This window comes from Antrostomus carolinensis, unplaced genomic scaffold (genome assembly GCF_000700745.2).
Source record: "Antrostomus carolinensis isolate BGI_N321 unplaced genomic scaffold, ASM70074v2 scaffold7063, whole genome shotgun sequence".
Lineage (NCBI taxonomy): Eukaryota > Metazoa > Chordata > Aves > Caprimulgiformes > Caprimulgidae > Antrostomus > Antrostomus carolinensis.
The window spans coordinates 2,077-12,214 of NW_010305757.1; the positions used below are offsets into that span (position 1 = coordinate 2,077).

The 10,138-nt window shown below is 43.4% G+C and overlaps 1 protein-coding gene across 1 annotated transcript in view; it reads left to right on the forward strand.

Moving 5' to 3' along the window:
* The window catches only part of LOC104522543 (importin-9-like), a gene marked incomplete at its 5' end in the record, with an annotated part of 9,227 nt that extends 1,871 nt beyond the window's left edge, over window positions 1-7,356 (forward strand). The window contains 6 exons of the mRNA XM_010164870.2: window positions 195-361; window positions 2,381-2,514; window positions 4,516-4,635; window positions 5,134-5,235; window positions 6,052-6,128; window positions 6,786-7,356. Coding sequence (XP_010163172.1) covers window positions 195-361; window positions 2,381-2,514; window positions 4,516-4,635; window positions 5,134-5,235; window positions 6,052-6,128; window positions 6,786-6,896 — 711 coding nt within the window. The remainder of the gene's footprint in view (window positions 1-194; window positions 362-2,380; window positions 2,515-4,515; window positions 4,636-5,133; window positions 5,236-6,051; window positions 6,129-6,785) is intronic.
* Between the last annotated feature and the right edge of the window lie 2,782 nt (window positions 7,357-10,138).

A 10,138-nucleotide genomic window follows, 5' to 3' on the forward strand; every position in this document is an offset into this window, starting at 1 on the left:
TGCTGTTGACTGTAGTAGTTTCTTGCCTGCTTTTGTAGCACACGGTGCCTTGCAGAGGGTTGTAGTTTCTCTTCGTCTTGGAGTGAGTAAGCACAGTCTCTACTCTTGCAGGAAACTCAGTTACTTGAATATTTGATAAAACATTTGCAGTTATTAAATTATGTACAGCTAACATTTCCTTTCTCCTCCTGTAGTCCTTGATTATGGTGTTTGCTCACTTGGTTCACTCACAACTGGAACCACTCCTGGAGTTCCTGTGTAGTCTCCCTGGACCAACTGGCAAACCTGCCTTGGAGTTTGTAATGGCCGAGTGGATGAGCCGGCAGCACTTGTTCTATGGGCAGTATGAAGGCAAAGTCAGGTAGGATGGTTTCCTGGGCAGGATCCGTGCGTTAACGTTCGCTGACTGATCACCCCATTGCGGTCACACACACCGCGTGCAAGGGAGTGCGGAGCTGCTTCACACTTGGGTTAGTCTGTGCCAGCGTTGGACAGGATTAATTTTTTCCTGCACTGTCAGTTTGGCTCAGGAGAGCTGTGGTAACTGGGGCGATCTCTGATCTTCCTCTAAGTGCTCCTCTTGCTGCCTGGTGTCTCTGTGCTGGAACAGGGTGACCCAAGGGGCAAGGGGGTGTCTCTTGCAATCACAGGCGTGCTTTTGAGATTGAACTTCTGTGCATGAAAATAGCTTTATAGACTACTATAGAGTTTCAGGGCATTGTGGATGGTTTCCTAAGAGAATCTGGTGATTTCATGTTGATTTAATGATCTCTTAAAAGTCAATAAAGAAATCAGCTGAAACAGCTTTCTCTCCCTTTTGCTGTAGGAGCACATTTGTGTTCCGGTGGAGGCCGAGTACTATATTCCAAAGCATGAAGTGCTCTGTATTAATTTAAGTCTTGCTGCAGCTGCTGTCTTTGATTTTTCTGGAAATGTGAAGCCTAACAGACCACTCTTAAGAATCTCACCAGCTGTTAACTCACTTCTTAGTATGTGTTGATGTGTTATTGTTATAGTGCAGTCAAATAGCCTGTGAAATAAATAATAAGGAAAAGCAAGTTTGAAATGGAAGTTCATGAATTATCATGCAGAAGAAGAGGCAGTCTGATTTGGGGATCTGGTGCTGTTTCTGGTCACGCTTGGTTTGTTTCATCCCTAAGAACAGTGGTTTATCCCCATTTTGACAGAGCAGGGTTATCTGCAGGATCCCCTGAGGCTGCTTATGGCCACAAGGAGAAGTCAAGGCCAATGCTGACAGGGAGGACAACGTTAAACTGTTGTTCAGTGCTGGCTCTGTATTGTCCAGGATTAGAGCTCTGTGTGTACAGATAGCTTGGCGGGCCTCCACACTGTATGAAACACTTGGATTTGGGTTATTTATGGTGATCCTTATTGTGCATTAGAAAATGTTAGGTGTTTCCTGCATACTGAAGCAAAGCAATGCCTGGTCAGAGGACCCTCTTGTTCAGAGTCAGTAAGAGGAACATGGAGATAGCTGACACCTTCTGTGTGCATCAGTCCCCATCCTTGTGAGTGGCAGGTTGAAGAAGTGGCTATTTGCTCTTGACTTGCATGATGAAAGAATGGGAAAACTTTGGGCAGCTCAGGGGTGGCATGTAGGATCTAGGTCCAAACCAGCAGTATGGGAACTCAGAGCCATAGTGTGGGAGAGGAAGAGGGTGTGAAGTGAAAGCATGAAAAGAGTGAGTTCCATGAAGCTCCAAAACTGCAGTTTGAGACTTGTGGAGCCAGGAGAGAGGTTTAGGAGTGCCAAGTGTAAATTGGTGGCCTTAACCTGTAGTCAAAGTCATGCCCAGTATGGCTTGAAAACAGCCTGGAACTGGAGAAGGTTTGAGAGTGGTGTAGGAATCTGAGCAGCAGAGATGGAAAGAACACATGAAGATATGGAGGGAGCAAGCTAGAAGGTCTGAGTGTAGCTGAGCTGTGAAGGAGACTGACATTTAGATGTACACAGAAGAGATGAATCATGGCTGCAGATCAGCCAAATAAGTTTCTTGCCACTGCTTTCCTCTTAATTCCATCTTCATCTGCACACGATGCTTCAGGAGTGTGTTTAACCTCATGGCATTTCTAAACTGGAAAACCTTTCATGTATGTATGTACTGCTTGGTACTGTTTAATCCAAAGCTGTGTCAGTTTTTGGCTTGCTGTGCAGGTCAGGAGATGAGTCCAGTTTCAGATGCTGACATAAAGCAGGAGAAGCAGGAAAATTCTGTAATGCTTCTTCTGGGCAAAAGTGTAGAAAGGGGGGTATCTGCAAGTCTGCTCTGGAGATACATTCCCTATTAACAGTTCACTGTGAAAGCCAGACAGTTTGGGGAAATTCTGATCTGTAATTTTCCTGTTCCCTGCTCCCCAGCTCTGTAGCTTTGTGTAAACTCCTTCAGTATGGCATCAACACAGATGACAAGCGACTTCAGGACATTAGGGTAAAGGGAGAAGAAATATTTAATATGGATGAGGGAATACGGACACGATCAAAGTCGGCCAAAAGTAAGTAATCATTTTGCTGTTTTTAACAGGTTTTTTTTTTCCTTGTTAGCAGATGCTATGAAAGGCCTTAAATTTGATCTTGCAGATCACACACAGCTACGGGAGATATTTCCTACAGAATGTGCATGTTGTTTTTTAGAGCTAATCCCTACTTCATGTGCTTAATGTATCTGTTATTTGCTTTAATTCTGCCACAGACTGATTTGGAAGACTCCTGATGTCTCTGATTTAATCTAAGTGGATGAGGTGATTATGGGATAGGGACTTACCCACTACTACTTTCTGTCATCCTGTTCCATCTAATGAGACAAACTGATAATTTCATGATGCCTATTAGGTTCTCTGAGAGAAAAGTGTGTTTAGTGAATGCAGCGATTTTTTTTTTTAAGTGTTTTTTTCGTGAGACAGACTTTCACAAATATCAGCAATGATTTCAACAAGGTAGAGGTTGCTTTTAAGGACAGCTTGGCCAGCCTCCTGCATAAGACTTGTCTTATTTTTAAGTGGGTAACCCCAGAATCCTTGATAGGAGATGACTGGATAGAGATTCATACATTAATCGGAGAGAGCACTAGGCAGTTTTTTTCCTGGGGACTGAGCTCCAGAGGAGAAGATGCTGAGGAGACACTGTCCTCAGTGGTCAGTCAAAACCTTGATTCTGCAACTTGCTGAGCTAGAGCTTGTGTACAACCAGTTGCGGGACAGGATGTAATGGCTGCATGGATCCAAACTGGAGGCTCATCAAGGCAGCTGGTGCTCCTCAGGCCTTCAGCTGCTGTAGGCTTGGGGGATTTGGGGTGATGCAGTGACACTTAGTAAAGGAAATAAATAGGGGAAAGCGCTAGAGGTGTAAGAGGTAAGTAGTGATTCTATGATTCTATGCTGCCTTCATAGAATCATAGAATTACAGACTGGTTTGGGTTGGAAAGGACCTTAAAGATCATCCAGTTCCAACCCCTTGCTGTGGACAGGGTGGCCAACCACTAGATCAGGCTGTCCAGGGCCCCATCCAACCTGGCCTTGAGTGCCTCCAGGGAGGAGCAGCCACAGCTTCTCTGGGCAACCTGTTCCAGAGCCTCACCACCCTCTGGGTGAAAAATTTCCTCCTAATGTCTCACCTAAATCTCCCCTCTCTTAGTTTAAAACCATTTCCCCTGGTCCTGTCAGGGGGACATGGACCCTCCCCATGCACCCTCTCCCCATGTCAAAAGTCCCTCTCCCTCCTGTCTCTAAGCTCCCTTCAGGTACTGGAAGGCTGCAATGAGGTCTCTCCCTGGAGCCTTCTCTTCTCCAAGCTCAACAAGCCCAGCTCCCTCAACCTTTCCTCATAAGAGAGATGCTCCAGCCCTCTGATCATCTTCAGATATTGGCTAGTCAAATAGAAGAACAGTAATTGCACTTGAGCACCTGAAGAGTTAAAACTAGTGCTCCCAGTTTCTTTATTTGATAGGATATTTACTTTTGTAATTAGGGACAAAAACAGTCTAGCTGTCCCTATGGAATAATTAGGCCTTGCAGGAGCCCTGGTGAGAAGTTGGAGCTTGCAGTGTTTCAGAAAGGGTAGAGCCTCGCGTGGGCGTGCTGCTCTGCTCATTTACTTGAAAGCCCTGTTAGATGTGTAACAATAACTTAATGAAGTCATCTGTAACTATGATTTTTAAATTTTTATGATTATTATTATGATTTTTATGATTATTAAAACACTGAGTAGACTCACAAATTAATTGAGCTGTGAAGATTTTGACTATACTGTCTTTTCATTCAAAATATGCAAGATTTGATGTTGCAATTTAGGTCTTTGGAAATCTATCTATGAAGGTGTATGGAAGGAACATTTGGGGGTTTTTTTGTCAGTCCCTTCCCAACCTGGAAGTTTTTGCTTGTCTGTGAGCCCTTTAAGTGTATGGCAAAATAAAAAAAACCCCACCACCACAAAAAAGGCATGTTTTTAACAACTTTTTATTAAAAGCAGTATGAATATATATTTTTCTTCTCTTATAGATCCTGAACGCTGGACAAACATTCCTTTGTTAGTAAAAATCTTAAAATTAATAATAAATGAACTCTCTAATGCGATGGAAGCAAATGCATCTAGACAGACAACTGCAGATTGGAGCCAAGGTGAAATACTGGCTTTGCTTTTCCTCTTTCATGGCTTAAGTCTACTCTGTAATCTCTTCAGAAGCATTTATAGTAATAGGAAACTCACAGTAGTAAATAGTGTACTTGTAATGACAGAGGCTTTAACAATGATCCAAAGGATGAATCAGTGTTGTGTATTCTTAAACCTGAAAATTATTTTGGGCCAATTTGGAAGATGAGATCTGACTACATGCTGATAAAATTATCCTTTCTTGGTGTATCTGGTTTGCCTTTCATCCTCTGCTTCAGGCATCCATTCTTGCAGCTGTTTTTCACTTAGCTCAGTTCTTGAGTTACTGATTCCAAAGGGATGGTAAAGGTTGCAGGTGTTTCCCTTCATCCACCTACCCGAGCAGGGATGTTTGCCTAAAAATTACACAGCCCCTTGTATAGTGACTGACAGACTGGATTTTGTTTATTTCTTTACAATAATCCTTTAGAAATTCTAAATTCTAGAAATTTTTGTCATCTAAACAGATGATTCGAATGATATGTGGGAGGATCCAGAAGAGGATGAGGATGAAGATGAAGGCTTAGCAGGACAGTTCTTATCAGATATTCTTTCCACAAACAAGTATGGTAAGGAACAGCTTTAAAGTGCTTACTCGAAGTGAAAATAGAGCAGATGACATTCTAGACAAAGTTTTCTTTCCTTGACAGCAGCTCAGCAGAGGATGCAGGCAAGGGGAAGGAAATCCCTACACTAGGGTTTTGAATAAGGACTTTTTCCTGTAAGAGAGGGACAAGTCTTTGAATAACACGATGATTAAATAACTGCATTTTTCACCTGAGAGTTCAAATGCTGTGTAGGCTTCGTGTTGCTGTGAGGTTCATGCAGTTATTTCTTCTAAAGAGAAAATTGATGCTTAAAGATGTAGATGTGACCTTGGAATGACAATGTCATAGCAGTGGATGAGCTTGTTTGTGGACTGGCCTTGAGAAATAATAGCTGCATAAAGATGGAGTGGGTATAATACCTCCTTTCCTCTGCTCTCCAGTTTGCATATAGTCTTAGAAGAGCAAACCTTACAGGCAAATACAAGAAGGGAGACTGCTTACATTAGCACAGAATTGGAAATGTGTCACCCTGACATAGGTTAAGGCATAAGATAATAGTGCACGTAACTAACAAACCTGCTTGTCTGGTATCCCGTGTGTGCTCGTCTCACCTGCGCAGTCCTTGGGACTCCCACTGTGACCCTTCTTCTTCTGGGGTGTCATGTTTTCTAATCATCTGAACTTAAGGAGTGAATATTCTGGATACAATTTTTTTTACCCAGCAGTACTGAAACTATTTGTTCTTGGGTCCTTGGATTTCAGCAGTAGTCAAGTAGAATATTTCCTGAGATATTTTGCTCTGTTTGATGTTAAAACCTGCTGATTTGCCATTGACAGATGAGGATTACTATGAAGATGATGAAGAGGATGATCCAGATGCATTAAAGGACCCTCTTTACCAAATAGATCTCCAGGTGATGCTCTAAAATGAGGTTTTCTTTAAATCAGATTCCTATCATTCTTTATAAACTTATTTTTTCTCCATTGTACTTTAACAAAGCTGTAAACACCAGTTACTGATTGTTGTCCCAAATGTACTCAGTTCATTGCAATTACTTCGGAAAGTGCTGAGTATCCTGGGAATGGCAGGGGGGTTGGAACTGGATGATCTTTAAGGTCCCTCCCAACCCAAACCATTCTATGATTCTATGCCTGGAGCTATTTTTCCTCATTGGATCCATATTTGTAACTTGGAAATGTGAATGAACAAAGCTTTTGAACAGAAGGAGATGAGACTTTTCTAGCCCTGAGCTTCCCAACTATTTGCTGAAGTCAGAAGTGGGTTGGAGACTGAACATGTCAGAATTCCCTACTCCACTGGGAGATGTTCCCATCCAGTCATAGCCCCCCCCCATATGAGACTTTGCTCCTGTTTTTTACCACCAGCTGGCAGCTGTTTATCAGCCCTTCCCCTCTGCTGCCGCCCTTCCTTCTGCATCGCTTTTCTGTTCCCCACAATCCCTTTGTCTCACTGGGTGCATGCCGAGGGTTATCATTTGATACATGAAAGAAACAGGATTTCCAAGGTGACGTCACCTGACGCTAACTGGGTCTTTCTGTCTTCCTTGCAGGCCTATCTCACTGACTTCCTCTGTCAGTTTGCACAGCAGCCCTGCTATGCAATGTTTTCAGACCATCTCAATGAGAATGAAAAGCGAGTGTTACAGGCCATTGGTATATAAACCCACCTGAGAGACCATCCAGATCATATCTGAACAATATTTTTTTGGCTTATTCCACGTTTTATGACTAAACATAAAACATTTTCCAGTGTCTGCCTGCTTGTTACAGGTGGATGATGGCCTCATTGCAATGTCTTGAGCCTCATCTTAACATGAATCTGCTAAGGGAAGGAATACTAAGAAAGCAGCAAGGACAAAAGTCTGTAGAGCTTTGCACATTGGTTTCACCATGGGAGCACTTTCATTTTCCACAGTAACTTTCCAGGAAGTTCTTAAAGATTTAAAAAAAATGTGTCCTTAATATTTTTAAAAGCAAACTGTCTCTACCTGTGAAGAGGCACTTAACTGAGTTACCCACAGCACAGTTGGACAGAGAAAGGAACTGGGTCACAGATTGCTTGGATATGTCTTGAGAAATTGGAAGGTTGTTCCTCTTTGCGCTCACATAACACATACAGGGTAAATATCTTGATCTTACAGTGTGACTTCTTTTTATAAGAACTATAGACTCTTTTATCAGAGATGCCTGAATGGTATGGAGCCTGTTTACAGGAGTTTGGATGGGAAGCTGAGATAATAAAACTGAATGCATATCTTCTTTCCTGTTGTGGATGGGGCTTTGTCGCTCACATCTGCTGTCCAGTACCATGGGAGCAGTTCTTTACTAATGCTTTTGTGTGCACATGCTCAAAGGAAGCTACCACTTAAATTTCTGTTCCTGTGGCTACTAAAGACTTTGCTTTTATGGAATACAAGGAGCCACAATTTTTAGGGGGAAAAAAACCTGACTCTATTTAACATTTTTGCTCCATGACAGCCACTCTAACTACTTAGCTTCCTTCACACTCCTGTGTGTATTTTTATAGAGTGGTAAAATAACATTTGCAAATTGATTTACCCATAAGAACAACGTGATGTATCTCACAACACCTCTCTGCCTTTGGTTCCCCCTTGGGGAAAATTAAAATAAAACTATTAAAATGTACATTGGTATCCTTCTTATAAAACAGATTTAAAAGGAACTTGCACTTGTTTCCTGAAGTCACTTTTTAAAGAGGTATTTCTCCTTAGGAGACTTTCTGTATGTGCTGCCTGGAGGATGTGAGGGATTTCATCTGCACAGAAAGGGAGTCCTGTAATGGATACATCTTCTTCTGCTTAAAAGAAAAAAGCTGACCCATTATAGTTTCCTTTCTGAAGAAAGGTACTTGCTGTTCCTCTGTGGAATAATATGCTTCGAAGTTGTATCTAAAAACCTCCAAAGAGCTGGAGTAATTCTGTTTCTTACTGGTCTAACAGAGTATAGCTTTTCACTTTTTTACCAGCAGGGGATAATAAATTAACTTTTTTAATAGACAGAGATGGCACAGTTTGTTTAGCGTGTGTGGGGAAAATGGTAAAATAACCCTGAATCCTAAGAGGACCTTGCTGCCCTCTCCCACCCAACCCCTCACGTCGTGCCTGAGGATGGGCAGAACACGGGGGAATCCTCACCGTGTGCTGCAGACTGAGCTGACCCGGCCTTGAGTTCTGAATGGTTTTGTACGGATAACTCTATGAGAAGCAGAATTTGAAGCCTGATTTTTGTGTGTGTGCATGTGTCTGTGTGTGTGTGTGTGTTTAATAAGCTCTGATCAGAAGTTTCCATGCAACTGTGTCACGGTATCTTTCTTCCCTGTGGATTCTCTGCTGTATAAGAATATAATATGAACTCTGTGCTGTGGCCTTCTCTTTGGTGGGAACACTGTGGTTCTATCTTCTGCCTAAACATTATTTTTATTTTAAGTCTATTAGGAATTTTGGTTTGAGGCATTTGTCTCTCAGCTTTCACTGAAAAGGGCCAATAAGTTAAACTAAACAGTGCAGTCAGTGTCTTGAGGAGACGAAACTAGAAGTAGATGGCTGCAGTGGTGCATCCTGATAGCTGTACAGGGAGGATCAAGTGTCCTGAGTGTGACTGATCCCTGTCCTGGGAAGAGGTAGGACAATCTTTCGTTGTCCCATGTGTTGGCAGCAAGGCTCAAAACCAGTCAACCATTCTTGGAGGTAAGTGAATACCAAACATCTGGAAGGATCTCGGTGTGTTTCAGAGCATCATTTGTAAATGGAACACGTTCAGATCTGGTTAGCCAGGGCTCATGGAGAGGTGCTGGTGGGAGTCGTGTGCTTTCTGGTGGGAGTTGACTGGTGTGTGCCTTAAGTAGAGCTCGGTTTAGTTAACTTGCATGGTGGGTTTAAACAAGCCCATGCAAAATGAGACCAACCTACTACTACTGATACTATTCCTCATCCTGAACTGAGAAATCAAAGGATTTCTTTGCGATTGCAAGGTCCCAGAAGTAAATGGGCCAGTGTCTTGTAGAGTTCCTGGTGGAGCTCTTCAGTGTGTTGGCTAGAAACTGCTCTGATTTGTATGTGTCGATGGCTTTTCCAGGAGTGTAGCTGGTGAGATGGGAAAGGCTGGGGGATAAGTGGCTTTTGGGGACGAGTGCTCTGCACTCTCCCATGTGCAGCCTGAGCTGGCTGGGCACGGTGCTGCTGCTGCTGCCCAGGAGCTGGAGTGTGGGACCAGCCCTGAGGTGTCCTGTCCCTGTCTGTGCACAGTGGGCACAGGAACAGCGCGGCTGTGCAGCACACTAGTGCAGGCAAACTCGTGGTGTGCAGGGTGGTTTTTGGCAAGAAATACCCTAACTCGAGCTTTCGCTAGAAAGAGGCCAAATAGGGTGTGAGCGACAGAGCGTGAGGGAGATGGTTTGAAGGACCTTGGCCTGGTCCTGCTGGTGCTCGCCCTGATGTAACTGTTGCTCTTCTGCTTTCCTGCTGTCCTTCCCCACAAAATTCTGAATGTCCCATGATGTGTCTTTAAACGAGAATTGTGTTTGCTGAAGGGGTGGCAGCTTTGCTGTAAGAAATCTGACAAATAACGAGGTGGTTGCTCAGGATGAAAAATGCTGGATTACGGAGATGTGTCAGGTCTGGTGTCGAGGTGCAGAGCACCCTTCTTACTTGTTATCTGCTGTTGAGAAGAAACTAAACTAATAGTCGTAAAGGTTACTAACACCATGGTAGGAAATACAAGTTCCTTATTAACGAAATTAAAAGTGAAAGGTGGGATGTAGGATGTAGGCTACCGCCCCGCCCCAGGGACGTGCCACTGCCGGGGTCAGGACCGGGCACACGCGTGTCCCGCTCACAGCTCCTCTGTGGGGAGGAACCGATGGTGTTTGGCACCGCGGTGTCGC